Source organism: Equus asinus, chromosome 9 (assembly GCF_041296235.1).
Source record: "Equus asinus isolate D_3611 breed Donkey chromosome 9, EquAss-T2T_v2, whole genome shotgun sequence".
Classification (NCBI taxonomy): domain Eukaryota; kingdom Metazoa; phylum Chordata; class Mammalia; order Perissodactyla; family Equidae; genus Equus; species Equus asinus.
Genome location: NC_091798.1, coordinates 33707301 through 33729549, shown reverse-complemented (window position 1 = coordinate 33729549; position 22249 = coordinate 33707301). Strand labels below are relative to the sequence as shown.

The 22249-nt window shown below is 39.5% G+C and overlaps 1 protein-coding gene across 1 annotated transcript in view; it reads left to right on the top strand.

Moving 5' to 3' along the window:
• Positions 1-22249, top strand: part of STK32A (serine/threonine kinase 32A) — a 114223-nt gene that overhangs the window by 19783 nt on the left and 72191 nt on the right. The window contains exons 3-4 of the mRNA XM_014854805.3: positions 12091-12146; positions 13468-13619. Of these exons, the coding sequence (XP_014710291.1) occupies positions 12091-12146; positions 13468-13619 (208 nt within the window). The remainder of the gene's footprint in view (positions 1-12090; positions 12147-13467; positions 13620-22249) is intronic.

The window sequence follows — 22249 nt, the reverse complement described above, 5'->3', positions numbered from 1 at the left end:
AAAAGTGTTAGCCTCTTGGCTGGAAGAGATTGAAGAGTGAGACAAGAGGATCATAAGACTATTATTTTACCTGTGTTTTATAATAAACCTTCTAGAACTATTTGACTCTTTAAACTGCATAGAAGTGTAGATATAGATAAATAACTTTGATAAAAACTAAAAATGTTAAAAAGACAGAAAAATTATGGTGAGGGATGGAAACTAGACTTTTGGTGGTGAACACGGTGTAATCTATACAGAAGATGACATACAATAATGTACACCTGAAATTTATATGTTATAAACCAATGTTACCTCCATAAAAAAAGAAAAATTAATCAAAATGCTAATCATGGTTATATTTAGATGATTTCGTTTTTCTTCTTTCTACTTTTCTGGTTTTTTTTTAATACCAAAAGCATATTAGTTTTATGTAAAAAATAATCTTCATGGTCAACTAGAAAATGAAGCTCAGAAAGGTCAGGTAAATTTCCTAGTTCCATTTATCTTGTAAGTGGTGGAGCCAGGATTCCAATGCAGTTTGGTCTGACTCCAATCACTTTTTTTTCTTTTTTGAGGAAGATTAGCTCTGAGCTAACATCTGCCACCTATCCTCCTTTTTTGCTGAGGAAGGCTGGCCCTGAGCTAACATCCGTGCCCATCTTCCTCTACTTTCTATGTGGGATGCCTACCACAGCATGGCTTGCCAAGCAGTGCCATGTCTGCACCTGGGATCCAAACTGGCGAACCCCGGGCTGCTGAAGTGGAACGTGTGCACCCAAATGCTGTGCCACCAGGCCAGCCCTTCAAAGCACTTTTTATCTTTCATCAAAGCATTCAATCTTCATTAAAAACCAAGAAGCTAAATTGTCATGCCACAATATTCTCTTCCCTCTCTGAAAAGTCTCTTTCTATACTATACAAACACTAACTCTCGATTTCTTTCATTAATTTATTTGCCTATATATCTCTATATTTATACTCATCTAATTCCAGAAAGAAGAAAGACTGAATTCGAAAGAAACATACCCTACAGCAAAATAAAATAAAAATGAGGCAAGGGGCATTTGATTATCCAGGTGTTGAGTTCTCACTGATACTGCTGGATGAGTCACCCTCAGTTTCCTGAGGACATGACTTAGTCCCAAGCTCCTTTTGTTTTTCCATCAGTGCCTAGCAGAGTCCTGGGCACACAGAGGCTCAATCAATATTTGTTGATTGACTTGCTAGCAAAGCCATGGCTTCTGGAGAAGTGACTTTTGCTTCTTCCCTACCTTGCTATGACTGTCTTAAAATGATAGAAGTGAGCCTCTTTGTAACACTTCCATTTGGAAATGTAGGATGATGGCTAAACATTCATCTAATTAATGGAAAACTGTAAAATCCACTATTTAATTTTTTTCTCCCTTTCTTGGCAAATCAGTCAATATCCATTCTTAAAAATGGGCAAAGTGACAGCAGGACTTAGAAGAGGGGCTGCTTCCATCATCAATCTGATGAGGTATATGGCAGACTGTAATTTAACGTGGTACCTTTCTGTTGCCATAGTGAAATACATTTCCTTCTGTTCAGAGATTGTGCAGAACTGACAAAGCAAATACCCTCTGACTCCCGCTGTTAATTATCCTTCAGTTCCTGAGAGGTTTTCATTCATGTCCTCACTTAGGAGAGCCAGTCATTGTGAAGTTGATGGGGTGGAGAATGGCAGTTCTTGACACTTCTGAGCTCAAAGAGCAAATAAGTCAATCCTTGAGGTTTTGAAGATGCAAATCCAGTGCCTTTAGAGAAATCTGAAGTTGCCATATTAGAACAACATTCAAATGGAGACTTTCTTTATTGCTTAGCTTATTAAGAAGCCTTTTGATAATAAGTTGTTGGTAAGACATGTCTTGGAAGGTACCTATTGTAAATGATGATATGCTAGGAAATCAACATGAAGGAAAGTATCTTTAAAAATTTTCCTCCAAAGCCATGCATGTTCTGTAAGACTTTAGTGATGGTACATTTTGCTTCCTTCTTCCACTTAATGAGTGTGTATTATGCACCTGCTGCATGCTCAGCATAGTTCTAGGCGATATGGGTGTAGTGATAAACAGGATGGGCCTAATGTCTGTCTTCATGGAGGGTATATTCTTGGCAGTTTGTCCTCTGTAAAGTCCCAATGTCTATTTTGCCTGATATTTGGGCACGAGAAGTGATATTCTGGGCTGATGCTAAGGTGACTCATCTAGTAACAATAACAAAAAGCAGCAATAATAATGGTACATTTATTGAGTTCTTATTCTCTGCCAAAAATATTGGATAAGCATCTTTGATCTGGCTTATTTCACCTAGTCCTCATAATAACCTTAGAATGGATACTATATATGATCACAATTTTTCAGAGGAACAAAATTGAAACTCAGAAAGGTTAAATAACTTACTTAAAGTTCATAGCTAGTAAGTAGTACAGCCAAAACTCAAACCCACAATTTCATGCTCATAACCATCATGTTGTATCATGGAGCTTCTAGAACTCCTCTAATATTCAAGTCTGGAGCTTTGAGCCACACAGTCAGGTTCAAGTCCAAGCCCCACTCCTGGGAAGTTTGACTTTTTTGGGTCTCTAAGACATCTACAAAATAGCAATCACCACCACCTCATGGTGTTTTGATGAGCATTAAATAAGATAACGTATAAAAAGTGCCTGGACAGTGCCTATACATGTATGTACCTAATAGATAGTGAGTGTAATTATCAACTATGACCTAAGATGTGACACAGTGTAGGCAACAGAGGCCTATTAATCATTTACAGACACCGTTATTAATTTGCTTTAAACTCATGGGGCTGGGGGCAAGGATGGAAGGAGAGATTTAAGACCACTGAAATCAAATTAAATAATCAACACATATCTATTGAGATCCTCTTCGCCCTGGGGTCTAGGTCTCTCAGTAGGCACATCCTCCCTGTCGTCCTCTGCTTGGTCAGCTGTTGAATTCCTACCTGTTCTGTAAGGCCCAGCTGAAATGCTGCCCCTCCTTGAAGCTCTTTTACCTTCTACAGTAGGAAGAGATTTCTCCAACCTTAGAACTCCTGTGTCTTTTACTGTATAGAGCAGTGGATCCTAAATAAAGACCTGCAGACTGGTTCCAGGCCGTTTCCATCGAAATCTCCTAAGGAGCTGATTAAAATACGGATTCCCAGGTTCAGCCTCCAGAGTCTGATTCAGATAAGGCCCTTGAATCTGCATTGTTAAAAAAGTGTTTTGTGTGATTTTAATGAGTGGACACATTTGGGAATCACTGTAGGACCACTCATGTGGCTCTCAATACATACATATTACTTTATATTGTACTTATTTATGTATATGTTTCATCTCTTTTCCTCGGAAATTATCTTTCTAATACTCTATTCAGTGCAGGGATAAAATGTAGAAAATCTATAGGGAAGACTAGAAAGAGCAAGTCCCTTGCAACACTTCTCAGGTTTTTTTTTTTTTAAAGATTGGCACCTGAGCTAACAACTATTGCCAATATTTTTTTTTTCTGCTTTATCTCCCCAAATCCCCCCTGGTACATAATTGTATATCCCAGTTGCAGGTCCTTCCAGTTGTGGCATGTGGGACGCCACCCCAACGTGGCCCGATGAGCGGTGCCATGTCCGCGCCCAGGATCCAAACCAGTGAAACCCTGGGCCGCTGCAGCGGAGCGCATGAACCCAACCACTCGGCCATGGGGCCGGCCCCAACGCTTCTCAGGTTTTAATCACCTCCTCTGGGCTGTTGCGTCAGATTCCCCTGGACTAGATTGGCTGTTCCTGCTATACGTCCCCATGACACTGTCATCTCCCTACAACAGTGGTGTTTATATTAGTTGGAACTTGAATTAGTTTTGCTAAAAAAGTAAAAATAAAAAATTGAACTATTGGAAGGATGTTGGGGATACCTGCAGAGTAATCAAAATAGGACCTATAAGGATATAGAGCCACACACTTTTATGCCATCGGGGCTTCCTGGTTATCATGTCAGTCTACTCTAGTCCATGTATCAGCTTTATTCCCTCGGATTTACTCACCTGCTTTTTCTACATTTAGCCAGTTCTGTTCTCATGTTCAATAAGCTTTGTGACGGAGGGGGAGCATGCATTTCCAGATCTGAAAATCCTGCGTGAGTATGTACTTAGGATGGCTTAGGTCACAGTCCCACTCCTAGACCAAGCTTTCTGGCTATGGGTTGGGATATGATGAGTGACAGATACCAATGACTGCACATAGTTGATGGGACCAGTCTTGTTAAAGAGGGTCTGTGAAAAAGAAGGGCCCTGCATAAGAAGAGGAGAAGCAGAAATATGGGCATTGTTGTAAGCCAGGTCTTCATCTGGCTCTGTGCTGTGTATCCTGCTTCCTTGGGCATGGTTATCTGTGTTTAATGGGCCACCCCAGAGAACAGGGTCCCAGGGCAGCTCTGGAGTCCACTTGAATGGGACTCCACCACACTGCCACTTCCCTACAATTGGCCGTGGAAAAATTACTTAATTACTCTGGGCTGCAGTTTGCCCATCCAAAAAAAAAAAGGCAGTAATACTAGGACTATTTCATCAAATTGATGGAACATTGAGATGATGTATGTAACATGCTTGTTCCACTAGATTCTAAGCCCCGTAAAAGCAAGTGACCTTGGTGTTCTTTCTCCCCAGTACCCAGCACAATGCCTGGCTATTACTACGTAAGCAACCAGTAAATGTTGTCTGTGAATGTAGGCTGAGTTCAGTGAGCAATGTCTGTGAGCAGCTTTACTCCAAGTATCTATCCTGCTATACTGAGGGAAAAAATCAAATGTATATATATATATAATTTATAAATTTAAATATATAATTTATATATATTTGTATATATTATATATAAATTATTTTTTGTCTGGACTGGAGGGAAGGAGGGGGACGTGTGGCCAGCTAAGCAATTACTGTTTCCATGTTGAATTGGCTTCGCCTTTAGAGGATCACAGCCTGGAGCAGTGTCGTGTTTAAGCAGCAAATTTGCATAGCAAATTAACACAAAAAAAGGCAAGCAACACTTTCACTTGACCTTTTTTTTATACATATATAGTTTTTTTCTCTGGGGAATTTATCTTATTTTGATATTCTTGAACTTTTTCAGACTGGACTAGTTTAATTTGCTATCAGTTGAGACCAGATAGCATTGGAGTTTAACTTGTGCTGTATAAGAGAAGCATTTCCTAAATAAATCATCAGCGTAAGCAAGATATGGAGGGCCTGCTTTATTAGGATATTCCCTCAAAGCCCTTTAAAATCATCCACTTACTACCAGTCGTGTTGGCATGACTGTGTACAAGGAAGTTATCAATTGGTTTAGCTTTTAATTTCAGCAGTAGCAGAAGGACTTTTTGGAAATTTTGGAATTTGGATATTTTTTATTCTGTATATCTTGAGTAGATACAACATAATTTATTCTAAGTTTGTACTCTAGAAAAAGATTGCAAAAATGAAAGCAGCAGCAATGACAAAAATATCTATGTCAAAAGTTACGGACATGGTCCAGCCCTGATGGCCTGGTGGTTAAGTTTGGCACGCTCTGCTTTGGCAGCCCAGGTTCCATTCCCAGGCATGGACCTAGACCACTCATAAGTGGCCATGCTGTGGTGGCAGCTCACATACAAAATAGAGAAAGATTGGCCACAGATATTAGCTCAGGGTGAATCTTCCTCAGCAAAAAAATAAAAAATAAAAAAATAAAAATTTACTGACTTAAAATATGAGTATGTGCTTTTAACAATCTTGAAATAAAAAATGCCTTCCTAAGACGCAAACCTAGAGAGATGAAAAAGATTTGACTATATGAAATTTGACTATATAAGATATAAATTTAAAACTTACGTTTTCTACATTGTTAAAGTGTTTTAAAGTCAAAAGCCAAATGGACAGCCTGAAAAAATATTCCTGACATATGCTAAAGAGTTAATTTACTTAACATTTTAGGTGTACTTGCAAATCAAAAAGACTAATAATTCATTAAAAGCAGCCAAAATATATGAAGACATTTCTCCAAAAAGAATACATATACAAAGATATGAGGCTTTGCTCATTAAAAAAAATATAAAGTAGATCAATAATTCATTTTTTTTTCACTTGTCAGATCCAGGATAGTTGATGTAATAGTGTTGGCAAGGCAGTGGACAAAAAAGTCATTTTTACACATTATTGGTAAGCAGGAGATTTGGTATAACATCTTTGGAGGGCTAGTTTACAATATCTGTTAAATTGGAAAATTCCAACATTCTTTGTCCTAGCAGTTCTACTTTTATAAAGTTAGCCTACAAACATGTACACAAAAGCTAACCAGGGATCTTTGTGGTAATATGGTAGGTAATAGCATATAATTGACCATCTTTGAGAAGTCCGTCAATAGGCTAAATATTTTATGGTACATTTATCCAATGAAATGAAAAGGAGCTTTGAAATGATCAGATGGATCTCTAAGTGATGCTGTGAATTGACAGAGACAATATAATTATGTCTCTTGCCTTCTGGGAGTGGAACTAGAAATTTGAATGGAAGAAGACAATTTTTATTGCATAATTGTACTTTTCTATCATTTGTAATTTTTAGTTTTCAGTGGACCAGACATCATACTTCTGGTTTCTAGCATCTCATCTTCAAAAGCACCTGTGAGTCAGGTATACTTAGCTCCATTTTTACAGATGGGGACACAGTGATTGGGAAAGATTGAGAACCTTATCTTAGGTCACACAGCTGGTGTCCTTATTCCATCATCAATAGAAAAACAAGAAGTACAGTTCTCAATAGTCTCACATACGTTTGTGATTCGGTACTTACTAAGGCTGGGGTCATTTTTCTTTTAGGAAAAAATAAAATATTTTCCAAATATTTTTACCTCAAAAATAGAAAAAAAAAAAGAATTTTCTGCTTTCTTTCTAGAATGCTCTTCTCCCAAATTCTAAGTGTCAAGGTGTTATAACAAACTCTAAGACGGGTTTCCCCTTTTCTTTCCTTCAACTGTGTTGCACAGTCTTGAGACTGGGGAGATGGTAAGAGAAGTAAAACAAAGGAGATAATAGCATCGGCACTGGATTCCACAATCAGCACGTTTACGGTAGGGAAAGACTTGGGAAAATCTGACTTGACTCATGTGATGCTAAAAAGAGATGAAGAAATCCCACGTTGCTTTCCCCAATTCTGCTACACAATAAGAACAATATTAAGAAGATTATAAAAATAGTGGTTAAGACCCTGGGGGCTGGCCCCGTGGCTGAGTGGTTAAGTTCGCGCGCTCCGCTGCAGGCGGCCCAGTGTTTCGTTGGTTCGAATCCTGGGCGCGGACATGGCACTGCTCATCAGACCACGCTGAGGCAGCGTCCCACATGCCACAACTAGAAGAACCCACAACGAAGAATACACAACTATGTACCAGGGGGCTTTGGGGAGAAAAAGGAAAAAATAAAATCTTTAAAAAAAAAAAAAAAAAATAGTGGTTAAGACCCTGGATCCCGAATCAGAAAGGTATATACTGATTTTAGGTGAATGCAACTGAGCAGCCCCAGGTGGATTGACTCTGCACACGCCTCCACTCAAGTGTTGGATGTGGCTTTGCAGCAACAGTCAACAGTTGTCCCCTCAGTTATCTTACTTTCCGTGTGACTCTAACAAATTTGAGGCTGCCAGTGAGCTGAGTGTGATCTAGAGTTTAAACTTTTCCTACAGTAGCCCCTCAATGCAATTCAGGAGCCTCAGTGGGTGCTCACACAAGGGAAACAAAACCGTGTTGGACTTTTTGAAAGACTCTGTTGGTTTTCAAAGGGGTACCTTCCTAGAGGATTTACCTGTGTAGTTTTGACTAAACAAGGTTTTGCCTTGCTTTCTGTCTTTAAAACCTAACTCCAAGATAAGTTAGTCACTATGCTAATCATAACCATGGCCAATTATTTAGTCTCTCTGAGTCTAAGCCTCCCTATCTGTATATGCATAAGGTTGTTGTGAGGATAAAATGAGACTTAAAAATGAAATGTGCACCAACCCAAACTTAGGCAGATCCCTCATGCATATAGAATTTCTACGTCTGCTTAATTAGTGGAGAATGTGAACTTACCCAAAAGAAAAACTCTAAAATAAGTCTTTAGATACTTAGTTTTAAAAATATTCCAGGTGACCTCGCAATATTAGGACCCATTCAACTTTGTCTATTAACCCGACACACCTCCAGGCAACCTTAAGGATACTGTACTGGCATGATGATTGCTAAGACTGGGATGAGAAGACCTCTGAAAGCAACACTCTGAAGCAGATAAGGAAGGTATCAAAGCCTGCCCCACTTTTGCCGTTTCTTTTTCTGCAGGCCGCTTACCCTGGCCCAGCCCCCTCAGTAAGTGAGAACCAGGCTCTGTCTCTCCCCACACTCAACTGCTACCTTCAAGGCCCCACAAAGTCCCAAGGGGTCTAACAGTGTCTCCAGAAGGCCTTTATGTCCTCTTGGCACCAGAGCTTATCCATGAACCAGAAGGAAAGTTTTAGAACATGATACAAGGACAAGACACAGGAATAAATGCAACAAAGGTCAACTTTGCTTTAGAGATTGGTGAAAACACTGTAAGAACACCACACCGTAGACTATGAAAACTCCAAATGTGTAGAAATGACACTGATGGCTGCCATTTACCTCCATGTTGCCTGATAGTATCCATGAGCTATGATAGCAGCTTAAGGGGGTATTTGCTGGCAGCTCTGAATTATGCTGTTTCCTGGGCAGTGGTTCTAGTAAAACTAGTCAGTTCCAGTTCATAGTCTAAGTACTTTACATACGTTAACTCATTTCATCTTCCTATAAATCCTGTGAGGTACATATTATTTTCATCCTCATTTTATAGATTGAAAAAACAGAGCATAGAAATAAAGTGCCAAGATCACACAATTAATTGTAGGACCTGGGATTTGAGTCGGGTAGACTGTCTCCAGAGGCTGTGCTCTTAATCTCAGGCTGGCCAACTTTTCTGTGAGGGGCCAACTGGTATATATTATAGGCTATTAGACGGTCTCTGTTGCATATTACTTTTTTTTTTACAATCCTTTAAAAATGTAAAAACCAATCTTAGCTCATATGTGGTACAAAAAGAGGCTGTGGGCTATCTGTATTCTGATGGTTAATACTGCACATGTTGCTCAAAGCTTTAGGTTACACAGTGGGTGTGCTATGCCATACTCCTTTTAGACAAATACCATATGCCTATAATACAATTAAATTTTTGTTGATAAAATAATCCACAGTTCTGACTTCATTTCTCTCTCATTTTGTCTGATACTAACTACTGATGCTGTTGCCTTCCTACTCACTAGTGATGTTTTTATTGGATATTTAAGAAGGGACTGTAAGGATGAAATAAGAGTTTCTCTTCCAGTCACTTTCAATCTGTCCTTGGCTTTCTCCCCAGTTTATATTATCATTTATGAAAGTGACTTTAGGCAGTCTGATATTGGACTGGAGTGTGTTCTTTCTTGGATTGACTAAAAATAAAGGCATAAATAAGATGCATTATCTCTTAAACTTTAGGCCTGTCACTTTTCTGGGACCTGACCTGACATTAATTAAGGCAGTTCTGCTAGTAGAAGTTTATCGGTAACCTGGCATCTAATCCTTCATCATTTTCATTAAAGCTTAAAAAGGCTTATAAAGAGACATGGTTCATAAAGTGGATTCATATCACGATGGAACTTCGTGCTTCGTAGGTCCCTGTTGTATGTTCCCATAATGTCGCCACAGCCTTCTAGGCTAGGCTGCTAGTGGAGAAATCACAGTGTGTTATTGGATTTGCTCAAGATAAAATCTTAGACTTGCAAATAAATCCTGGTCATTTTTTTAACACTTCCGTGGTACATAATATATAACTCAGCCTCAGGTAATGAGTGTGAGGAAATCATTGCTTTGGTTTTTGTCACTTTGAAACCTAAGAGAAAGCTTATGAAAGTATTTTTCAAGTTATTTTGACCACAACCCACAGTAAAAAAAAAAAAAAAAAATTATATCACGATCCACTCTATCTACACATATATATAAAACAGAAACAAATCTTTCAGCGGCAATACTATGCTTACTACATTTGAGGCATTTCCAATATTTTCTAATCGGTTCTATTCCATTTAAATATTTAATGCCTCTCATTACCACTAAATTTACTTCATAATGTATTAATGGGTCTTGACTCAATTTGAAAAACACTTCCTTAGAAGACCCAAATGCTCTCACTGTTCATATTTACAAAAGGTGATTGTTTTGGGATTCGTGTGTATGCTTATGGCTGAGGTTGATTTATTTGCTGAGAACCAACCATGTGTAAATCACTGTGCTAGGCTCTGTGGGAAGTGCAAAAAGTTTTGCTTTCAACTGCCTCAAGCCAGGAATTTTCTGAGTTGCCAGGGAAACCAGAATGAGCAGAACGACATATCATCACTACCCTCATAGAACTTAGGATCTAGAGGATGAGAGAAACTCAGAACTCAAGGAGTTCTGGAAGATAAGTCATTCACTTGACTATGTTACCTAAGTAAATAGGTTTATTGGCAATTTCTAGGTGAAAGGTCTTTTCTTCTTATCAAGAAGAGTCAATCCTGTTTTTTCGGATGAGAAAATAGTCTCAGAGAGTCTGTCATTTATTAGAAGTCACATGGTTATTTTGAGTCTAAATCTAGGGCTATTTGTAATATACATGCTGCCTCTCATGATTACATGGGTTTCGTGTTAGAAATAAAGTGATTTGGGAGTTCAGAAGAGGAAGTGATGATTAAGCCATATTATAAAAATGTTTCGAGGGACCAGCCTGGTAGCATCGTGGTTGAGTTCATGCTCTCTGCTTAGGCATCCTGGAGTTTGGATCCTGGGTGCGGACCTAGCACCACTTGTCAAGCTGTGCTGTGGTGGCATCCCACATAAAATAGAGGAAGATTGGCACAGATGTTAGCTCAGCAACAATCTTCCTCAAGCAAAAAGAGGAAGATTGACAACAGATGTTATCTCAGGGCCAATGTTCCTCACACACGCACACAAAAATGTTTCGGCCCTCAGACAGCTTGGAAAGACCTTAAGAGATCCCTTTACTTATCTCTTTTCTTCAGGAGGAGCTAACGATTCTTGAAAAAAAGAGATAAAATAAGTCTTTTTAAAGAGAAGAGTGGTACCTTCAAGTGTTTCACAATCTTTTTCTGAATAAACTCTTCAAATCCTTCATTTGGAATTTTACTCATCTAAATCCCTATTTCAAAAACCAGGAAACAAAGTGGAACATTTTCTCAAGATCATCAGGGCAAGAAACCAAAGATTGTCACCGGTCTGAGAGAATCTATACTTTGTTCTTCTCATCACCAAGCATTTCATGAGCACAGACCCAAGAGACCATGCTACATATAAAATAAACATCTGCTGCTTCTGCCTTCCAGGAGCTGAAGTTTTAAATGGCAGATCTCAAAGTTCATCTCACCTCAAAGCGCCATTCAGTGGACCTCCATACACCTATTCATGCTAATCTGTTAGGTATTCTTGCCTTAGGGATTGGCGTATTTTATAAACTTATGAGTGTAATAGTGTCCTACTTGGGAAAACTGAAATCATTCAGATACAAAAGAGTGGTTGCTGTGAGGAGAAGATTTTTAAAGCACAAATCCTTAGTAGAGCCATATGTATGGAGGACCAGATCTCTCTGTAATCGTCTGTGTTTAGAGATGTGCCTCCTGGCCTTGCCACCTATGTAAGATCCCTTGTTATGTGCTCTTAGAGCCTCATAACTTCTCTCCTTCTTGACATTCAGCAGGAATTTTAATTGTCCATTTATTTTGTGACTATTTAATCCATTAGGGTCTCTCTCTGTATGGAGCCCTCACTAGACTATTTTCACTGTATTGTTACTATATCCTTCAGTACTATGCATGGTGATTAATGCATAAATAAGTGTGTAAGAAATACTTATTGGATGAATGAATGGGCATTTTAAGGTAGTCTGGAAAGTTGTTTTAAACAAGGTACTTTGGTTTAGCCCAATCCTTATTTATTATTTATTAGCTACTAAAGAGCAACTGATAATCACTCACGATGTTCTTTCTGTTTGTTTTACAGTCAACTTTGACCACTTTGAAATTTTGCGGGCCATTGGGAAAGGCAGTTTTGGGAAGGTGAGAACCAAAGTGATTAACCACCAACAGGGTTATATAGCTCAGGGATCAGAGTCTGAGAATGTTCTGAGGACTGAGTTACTGGGACCACACGGAATGACATTTCGGAGGTGTTTTTATAATAGATTTTTATAAAATTGTCACCACACTGTGAGGAAAGTATGTGACAGGCAGCTACATAATGAATATATACTGTTCTCAGAATTATCTCAAAGTCAAATCCATTTACTGTCAGTAGAGTTTAACTTCCTCCCTGCAAGAGAGAGTAACATTTCAGAATCATTTTCAGATTGTACCAGCTGTACCTTCAGGAGCAGTTATGTCGTTAATGTAAGAGTTAAATCTTTTCCTGTGGGAAAGAGGCCACCTAATTTATTTTCTTTTCCCAGTTGTATCATGGTTTCATTTTCAAAAAGCTACCATGAAAAATATACAGATTCAGTCTGATTTTTTTGTACAAGCCTTCTAGATTCAAACCCTGGTTATTAGTTTCTTGGTGGAGACATACTTTGAGAGAATATTCCATATTTAACTTGTATTTTATTTTATTTTGTTTTTTTAAGACTGGCACCTGAGCTAATATCCATTGCCAATCTTTTTTTTTTCTTTCCTTCTCCCCAAAGCCCCCCAGTATGGTTGTATATTCTAGTTGTGAGTGCCTCTGGTTGTGCTATGTGGGACGCCACCTCAGCATGGCCTGATGAGTGGTGCCGTGTCCACACCCAGGATCTGAACCAGCAAAACCCGGGCCACCGAAGCAGAGCACACGGAATCCAATCACTCGGCCAGGGGGCTGGGCCCCTAAACTTGTATTTTAAAGCCATCTGCTGTCTACTTTATCAGGCATTATATGAACCTCTAAAAATTTTTTTAAACTATGGACATTGGGCTTAAAATCCTTTTTGGGTATATCACCACCTATGGTTATACAGAAATTCTTTGCACAGTATTGTTCAGCTTGACAGTTTAGCCATGTCCATTTCAGTCGTGCAAAGAAGCATAGGATGTCAATCGCTATTGAAAGATTCCTGACAAGGAGGCAGCTATGTTCTCTAAAATGCTTTCTTAGAAAAACCCCAAAAGTGAAAACCAGCAAACTTGTTTGAGGAAGCAGATTTAGGAATTGACCTGGTGCAGGGGGAAAAAATTATTTTTTTTGCTCTGAAATCGGAGCTAAGTGGCAACTTTAGCATCATAGAATTTGCAAGTGATAAGGCCTCCAAACCATGCTAAAGTGCTAAAGAGCAAGTCTTGTTCTGTCTCTCATCTCCATGATCTGTCATCTCCCTAATCACTTTGTCATTCTGGTTTGCACCATTAGGTCTGCATCGTACAGAAGAATGATACCAAGAAGATGTATGCGATGAAGTACATGAACAAACAAAAGTGTGTAGAGCGCAACGAAGTGAGAAATGTCTTCAAGGAGCTCCAGATCATGCAGGGTCTGGAGCATCCTTTCCTGGTTAATTTGTGGTAAGTGTTTTTATTGGACCTCTGAATGGAGACACTCCCACCTTCACCTTCAGATACTGTTCCATAAATGCATCTTGATTTCCAGGTGTGCATTTGCAAAATCCTCATTAGGCTCTTCCTCAAGGGCTTTTGTTCTTCTTGGTTTCTTTGACTTTATGAAACAAAATTGTTTTGCTGTCACCAATAAATACTGCATGGTTCAGTTGTCATAGTTCCCCTCGTTTTAAGGTCAATAGTTTTTTAAAGCATTGTAATTAAGTAGGCTGGTAAGGAATGAGTTTAGATGTCTTCTCACTCATTAGATACTTTTTCCCCATTAACTGTGGGCCAGAGACTTTAGGTACGAAGTATGGCATCACTGGCTGACATGAGGTTGATCTTTAGAACTCATACAAAACACCTTCTCCTTAAAATGACTGGCAATAAAACTGGTTTCCTGGCAGCATACTTCTTAACCAGCCATATATATGCCTGTGAGTTGAAAAAGGAGAGGTGTTGCCTTTCTCAGCAAATAGATTTTAACAGAGCTGGAGCTAGCTTATGTCAGGGGCTAGACATTAAGTAACTGTGATCTGCTCTCAAAGCTATTATCATAATCCAAGGCTTAGAAAATAGCGAAGAAACTGGCATTATCTGTTACTTCCTGCTCTTTTCTTGTGCATGGAGGTCTTTATGTAGCTCACCCATTTTGCTCTACTTTTTAATATATCCATTATGTTAAGAGCCAGTTCTTAAAGCTAATTCAGTATGACTGTTATTTAAATATGCATACCAAGCAGTTCTTACTAGCAAAGGCAAGGGAAAAAAGTCTTTATTCAGAGAATACTAATGGAAAAATAATTGAAATGTCACTGTGTGTTTAGGGACATTTCTCTGGAGGAATCAGTGCATAAAACCTGTCTCTCTCCATTTTTAATTAATACAGTTCACTTAGGATACAATTTGTTCAAGGATTCTACCCGTAGTTGAAAGGAAGATGATTCTTTGTGACTTGGAAATAGGTCTATTATGGTTTATGCACCACTCAATCGTGGTGGAGTCTAATTTTGGCTCAGGCTTAGTGTATTTAATCAGTATTTTAGAGTGGCCTATTCAAAATGCTGCCACGTAAAGAGTTAAATGGATGCAGCTCTTTCTTCCGCAGCCTTAGCAATCATCAAATTGCCTTTTTCCCCCTCTCCCTCCACCCTCAGAATGACAGGGTGCTCTCACTTCACAGTCTCCCTTTGTTCAAAGTCACATTTTCCTGCTTTGAAAGTTCAACCAACTAATTTTCTCCTTTAAGAACAGGAACCCTTCCTGAGGACATACTTAGCATTTTGCCTTTTCGTGCTTGTCTGTCATCGCAGAGTAGGCAAAGTTGATTTCATTCTATTCCTATTTTTTTTTATAACATGGGTGTTAGGGGACTTTAAGTGGGCTAAAGTTTACCGATTTTGCTGTTGCTAACTTAGTGTCATTCCAGGCAACACTCTGGATGCGCGCTGGCTTGGTGATAACATGACATATGCCTTATTCTTCCCTTCTCACACTGAATCTCACAGTATAACATTGGCTGCTGTTAATATTGACAGAGGAGAAGGAAGAGTGCCCATCCCCCATGATTCTGGCCCAACATTCAGAACTGGAAGCCGGGAGGGGGCATTCCTCCAAGCACAGCAGAAAATCCTTTTGTCTTTCAAACCTCAAGCTAAAATCTTCAGAAACTGTATTTATTTCTTCTAATAAATGCTATCTACTTTAGTAAGTAGAGCACAGCAAATGTAAGTCACTCTTTCCACAACTGTAAAGCACGTCGCAATGCTTCTGGAGGTGTGATTGTGAGTAGTTTACTTTATCATTTTTAAGTCACGTTGTTATGAGATAGGGTTCCTGTGTGTAACTTGGGTTGTTTTGATCAATGAAATGAGATAGAGTGCTACGCCCAGTGCCTAGGACATTATAAGCATCTTACAAATGGTAGCTCTTTTCCTTCCTTGCTCCATTTAGGTGTAGCATTCTGAACGTGCCTATCACTGAGGACCAGTGTGGACGTCCAAAAGGCAAATTTGGATGGTGTTTGGCCCCAAGCATCATGGGATGTTGTGTGGCAGGGGAAGGGGGACAGGTCTTCAACTCATTGTCTGTAAGAGCTTATGATGTCTGTTTTGTTTTGCACCCTCATTCTTCAAATCAAAGAAAAAAAATCAAAGGTTCCTCAATTTATTATATACAATTTAATCAAGATTTTGTGTCCTTGGTTTAACTGGACTTATTTTTACAGCCCCAAAATTTCAAGAGCCAGTTTTCTTAAGATGCATTGTATGATTAATAAAATAACACGATGCTTTTTTTTTTAACTCTTGCCCCCTGTTCACTATTTTACTGATATGCTATGTAGGCCTCTCACTACTGTTTTCAGGAATCTTCTAGGATGCTCAATATGCCCCTAGCCTATGGGGATGTATTCAGAAAACTGGTTTGCAGGCTGAGGGAAAACACAAATTGTTTCTCTTTTGAGTAGGTTTTGCACTAGTATTAAGAAGTTTGTGTTTGTGTGTATGGGTGTAAATATATACATATATCTGATTTTGAAAACTTTTCAGTTGCAGTCAACTTGTAAAACATAGAAAATCATATAGAAAAATGAAAATTCTCCAATAATCCTATCACCTTGAAACAACCACTCCTAACATGTTGGTGTGGACTTTCCAGTAAAATGTCTGCGTCTGGTTTTCTGTTGTTGATCATGCATTAGCCCCATTCATCACTTCCTTTAGGTGTATAACACACTAGTTATAATTAGGTTGCCAGATAAGACACAGGATGCACAGTTAGATTTGAATTTCAAATAACCAATAATTTTTAGTATATGCCCCAAGTGTCGCATGGGACGGATTTTAACTGAAAATTATTCCTTATCCAAATTTCCAATTTAAGTGGGCATCTTGTAATTTTATTTGCTAGATCTAGCAAGCTTAATTTGTAACAGAGACCCATAAGGTGGGTCACACAATGGTGAGCAGGAGTGGACAGAGCTCTGATTTGCCTGACATTTTCATTAACTGTGGGAGGCTGACAGTAGTCAAACGGCACATTTATATAGAAACTGTGAAAAGTGCATGAAGGGACTAAGTATGAAGAAGGGTGTGTGTGCATGTGTGTGTGCGTTGAGGGGATTTGGGGAAGGACGTTCCCTAGTTTGGGGGCAGCAGAGTTGAGGGTGAAGGAACATTCTGAATTAAAATTCAGCCCTCCCAGCCTCCACAGCCCTGGCCCTCCTCAGGAACACAGTCGTCAGATGTAGGCCAAGTTATAAAGTGAAGGCTGCCTGACAGGGCTGGCTGGCGTCCAGGCAAAGCAAATAAAATCTTCCTGCGAGTGCCTCCCTGCGGGCTGCTCACAGAGCCCTGGCAACCCACAGCCCGCAAACAGCCCAGCCAGCCCTGCCCGGCGCGGCGCTTCCCCGGGGGCTGCTGTTAATTGAGATTAAGCCTGCAGCTGCACACAGCCCCTCAGGGCCCTGCTCTCTCCTCACCTGGGTCTCTTGTTGCTGTGAACAGAAAAGGGTCCATGTGTGGTTTCAGGAAATTTGGAGACAAGATCATCTGTTTTCAGTGGAAAGGACCACTTGTACCAGGAGTGTGAAAAGGGTCACACTCCCTGTCAGATAGGCTGAACTCGCTGAATACAGTGGGTTCCCCGGAAGCCAGCTCCATCATCTGTGACTCAGAGGGCCAGTGTTTCTTCATGGAACTGCAGATGATGAGAACTCAGGGCAGCCTTCAGAGCCACAGCATCAATAACAATAGCTTCCCTGTCAATGGGGTTCTGTTACTTTGAGTTTTACATATATCATCTCATTTATTCATCCTAACAACTTAGGTTGATAGGGATTATAATTCCCATTTTGCACCTGAAGAAACTTAGGCTCAGAGAGGTTAAGTCATTTTCCCAGAGTCTCACAGCCAGGAACTGGCAGAGCCAGGACTGAAACACAGGAATCCTGACTTCAAAGCCCCTGCTCTTCCTGCTATACTACACCATCCCCTAAGGACATTTTGTGAGACTCCCTTAACAAAATACGGAAGGAAACAATTTATTTCATTTATTGTCTTTCACATCCTACAAGAATACAAACTCCATGAGGCAGGTGTGTTTGTATGTTTTGTTCACTGCATCATTCCCCAGCTCCTCTCATTTCACAGTAAGTGCTCAATAAATATCTGTTGAATGAATGAAGTGAGTTGGTGGGACCAGGTTTCTGGCTCCTGGTTTTTTCTTTTCCCATCATGCCACTGCCACCTCTTGCACACTCACAAACATCCTCTCATATAATCACACCCATTGCAGGTTCTTTGCAAGCCCTGAGGTCAGAGGCACCCAGGTTGAACCCTTGCTCCACCACTGGGTAACTATGTGCACTGAGCAAATTACATGCTGTATTTTGCTTGGTTTCCTCATCCATAATTGGGAGTAACAGCAATACCCGTGGCAGAAGGTCCTGCTGTGAATAAGAATCTGTATCTAAAACGCTTCACACATAATAGGTGCTTAATAAATGATGAAACAAACAACTCAGTGAGGCCCCTCCCAAAATGGAATGTCCCTCAGCCCCCATCACCAGAGGAGATTCTTAAGTGGACAGGTATACCTGAGCTTGAGCTGGCCTGGGCATTAGAAAGTCTTTTCTTCTAAATTTTTTAAAACTTAAATAATTTTTTGAATATAAAATAATCTATATTTTGTATAAAGTATGGAAATACAAAAAGTTCTCGTGAAAATAATAAATGCCCATCCATCACCCAGAAATAACTGCTGTGTTAGTTTCCTATTGCTGCTGTTACAAATCACCACAAACTTAGTGGCTTAAAGCAACATGAATTGGAGTACTTGAGGCTAAAGCTATTTTCGTAATATAATTGACATTATTTTCCTTTTGCCCTGCATTGTTATTCGCACCGAAAGTTCACCAACAGCCAAAACTAGTCAGAACAATGATTACCTATGGGATGTGGAGATTAACTAGAAGGGAGCACGTGGGCAGGTTGTGGAGTGGTTGAAATAGTCTATTGTCTTTATTGTGGTGTGGCTTCTAGGAGGGTGTATATTTGTAGAAATTCAGTATTTCATATCTGTGTATTTCACTGTAAATGAATTTTACCTCATTAAAAGAATATGAATTTTTTTTAAAAACCCACGAATTTATTATCTTATGATTCTGGAGGTCAGAAGTGCAAAATCAGTCTCACTGGCTAAACTCGAGCCGTCAGCAGGGCGGCGTTCCTTCTGGTAGGGGGCATCTGTTTCCTGACCTTCCCAGCTTCTGGAGGCCGCCTGCGTTCATTGGTTTATAGCACCTTCCTCCATCTGGAAAGCCAGCAGCACAACATCTTCAGACCTCCCTCTGACTCTGACTTTCTGCTTTCCTCTTCCATCTTTTAAGGACTCTTGTGATTTCATTGAGCCCATCTGGTGACAGGGGTTCTTTCTTGACCAGACTCTAGCCAGGCTCCTCTGACCCCTCTTCTTGACTAGGCCTCAACCTTGACCTATAAAGACTTGAACAAAACACTACTACAGTTTCTAACAGTTCAAGGCTGCATCTCTAGGATGACCTTAGCTCTCCTAAAAGTACCCGCCTGAGAAAACTCAGAATTTGCTGTTTGTTCCAGCCCACACCTGAAGATAGGGCCCCTGTCTCCCAGCCTCCATGGCAGGGGAGGAGCCTGACTTTGTTAAGTGCCAATTAACCCATCCAGGTGAGTTGAGTTTCACATGGACCCAATCCCTTCCTGCCTTTTGTAATTTTTTACTTCCCTGACTCTACTGCGCCCCTGCTCATCTCCCTCCCTCTCCTCTCATTCTCCCTTTAAAATACCCAGTCACTTCTATACCAGTCAAAGTTGAGTTCAGTTCACATTGGACTCTTTTCCTGTTGCAACAGTACACTACTAACTAAAAATCTGTCCTTATTTCTTTAATTAATGTCCAGCTTTGTTATCTTAGGAAGAGGTATGATTCAATTAAGGATCTTGATTAGGGGAGGTTATCCTGAATTATCTAGTCTTGTCATAGGAATAAATTGTCCCTGGGTATGACCCTGATGAGCTTGGATAAGTGGTAAAGAAGGGATAGCAGTTCCTGAAGAAGAGTTTAAGAGAGAACAGTGTTGTTGTGTCGGTACATAGTAATTGTTCCAAACATAATTGGTGACTGTCTGACTGATGGACTAATGGACAGGAAACTGAGTTTTTATAATGCAGAAATTTGCTTATTCATTTTTTCCTCAATATTACAAAAGAGTTCTTTAGTGCAAACAATGCAAGGAGTTATTAGAAAATTTAAGTTAAAAAGAAATTCATTGGAAGGATATGGCGTAGCTTACAGCCTCAGAAGTAAAGCTGAAGAGGCAGGTCTCAGGAAGGTGAGGAGCAAAGACACTTCTGGGCATCTGGGTAGCAGGAGCTAATGGACAGCCTCTTAAGGATGTCTCAGCTGGGATGAATCAGCTCCAACCAATTTCCTAACCTCGTGTCATCCACTCAAGGTTCAAAGTCATGGCAGAGAATCCAGTTGGCCTTGTCAGAAAATATGTGTGCCCCTTGGCTAGAAGAAAGAGTAAAATAAATAATGACTCCTGGCCTGAGCAACTTGGTGAATGATTGTGTCATTCACTAAGGTGGGGAGATCCAAGGAGGAGCAGATTCATAGTGAAAATCAAGAACTCTCTTTTAGCTGTGTTGATTTTGAGGTGCATCTTAGTCATTCAAACAGAGCTGCTGAATAGGTAGTAAGTCTGGAGCTCAGAAGAGAAGTCCAGGGTCCAAGCAGAAGTCCAACAAAATGCAAATATGAGTAGCATTGGCTTACTGATGCTATTTAAACCAGGGACTTGAAGGAAGCACCTTCGGAGAGAGATTAGATAGACAGAAGGAAGGGGTCAAGGACTGAAGACCTAGAGCATTCTAATAGTTCTGATAGAGGAGGAAGATTCAGGAAACGAGACAAAGAAGGAACAGCCAGGAAGCTAGCCAACTAGCTGGGGGTAAATCAGGAGAGTGTGGCATCCAGAATCTAGAAAGGAAAGCGTTTCAGAAAGGAAGGAATGCAAACCTTTTCAGGTGCTGCTGAGAGGTCAGGAAGAAGGAAACAAGGAACTGATTACTCACAGAGGAAGATAGAGGTTGTGACCTTGATAAGAGCTAACTCCTAATGATAGGACAAAAGACCAAAGGGAGTGGCTTGGTGAGAAAACAGGAAGTGAGTAATTTTATTTTGGGAGTGGGAAGTGCAAAGTGGTTTTGTTGTGTTTTAAGATTCACCCATGTTGTCACAAGTAGCAATAATATACTGTTAATTCTCTGTCAGATTCCATTGTATGACTATCCCGTGATTTATTTTTACGTCTTACTATTGATGGGTATTTGGGTTGTTTCCAGTTTGAGACTTTTACAAATAGTCCTGCTATTGACATTCTTGTTTGTATCTTTTGGTAAACAAAAGTACACATATTTTGAGGTATAAACCTAGGAGTTAAATCACTGGATCCTAGAAGTTATGTAGGTTTAGCTGGCAAACAGTTTTCTAAAGAAGTTATCTCAATTTACACTCACATCAGCGATGTATGAGAATTCAAGTTGCTCTAAAGCCTCACCAACATTTGGTGTTGTCAGTTTCTTTACGTATAAGTGTTCCAGTAAATGTGTAATGGTATCCCATTGTGGGTTTAGTTTGGATTTCCCTAGTGACTTATGAGTTTGGGCACCGTTTTATATGCTTGCTGGCCATTTGGAATCTTCTTTTGAGAAGTGCTTGTCTTTTGTCCATCTTTCTGTTGGTTGCCTCTTTTTCTCATTGAGCTGTAAAAGTTCTTTATATATTCTGTATACAAGTCCTTTTTGGAGTATAAATTATTTGCCCAATCTGTGACTTACCTTTTCACTCTGTAGTGATTTTTTTTAGCAATCAAAAAGCTTGAATTTAAATGTGGTATAATTTATCAATCTTTTTCTTTATGGGTAGTGCTTTCTGTGTCCTATTTAGAAAATCTTTTCCTGTACCAAGGTAAAACTATCCTATCCTGTTTCCCAGAAAAATGGCTATTTTAGCTGTTACATTTAGATCTATAATCCAGGGTCAGGATTCATTTTTCCCCCATATGGAAAGCCAATTAGCCCAATACCATTTATTGAAGATTTCACCACAGTAACACATTTGTTATTGGTGAAATCACCATGTAAGTGTGGGTTTCTAGATTTTGTTCTATTGAGCTATTTGTGTACCCTTATACATTTATCACACTGTCTTAATTACTGTAGCTTTATAGGTAAAAGAATTCAATAGCATAATTCTTCTTCTGGGTTATCTTGCTTATAGTTGGCCCTTTGTAATTCCATATAAATTTCATAATCAGCTTGTCAATTTGTATTTTATAGCTGCTGGTATTTCTGTTGGGTTACATTGAATCTATAGACTAATTCAGGTAGAATTAACATATTTTTAAAATATTATGCCTTCCAATTCATAAATATATATTTTATATATATAATATTTATATATCTCTTTGGATATTTAGGTGTCCCTTAATTTCTCTCTTTGGTTTCAGTTTTTTTTTTTCTAGAGATTGACCTTGAGCTAACATCTGTTGC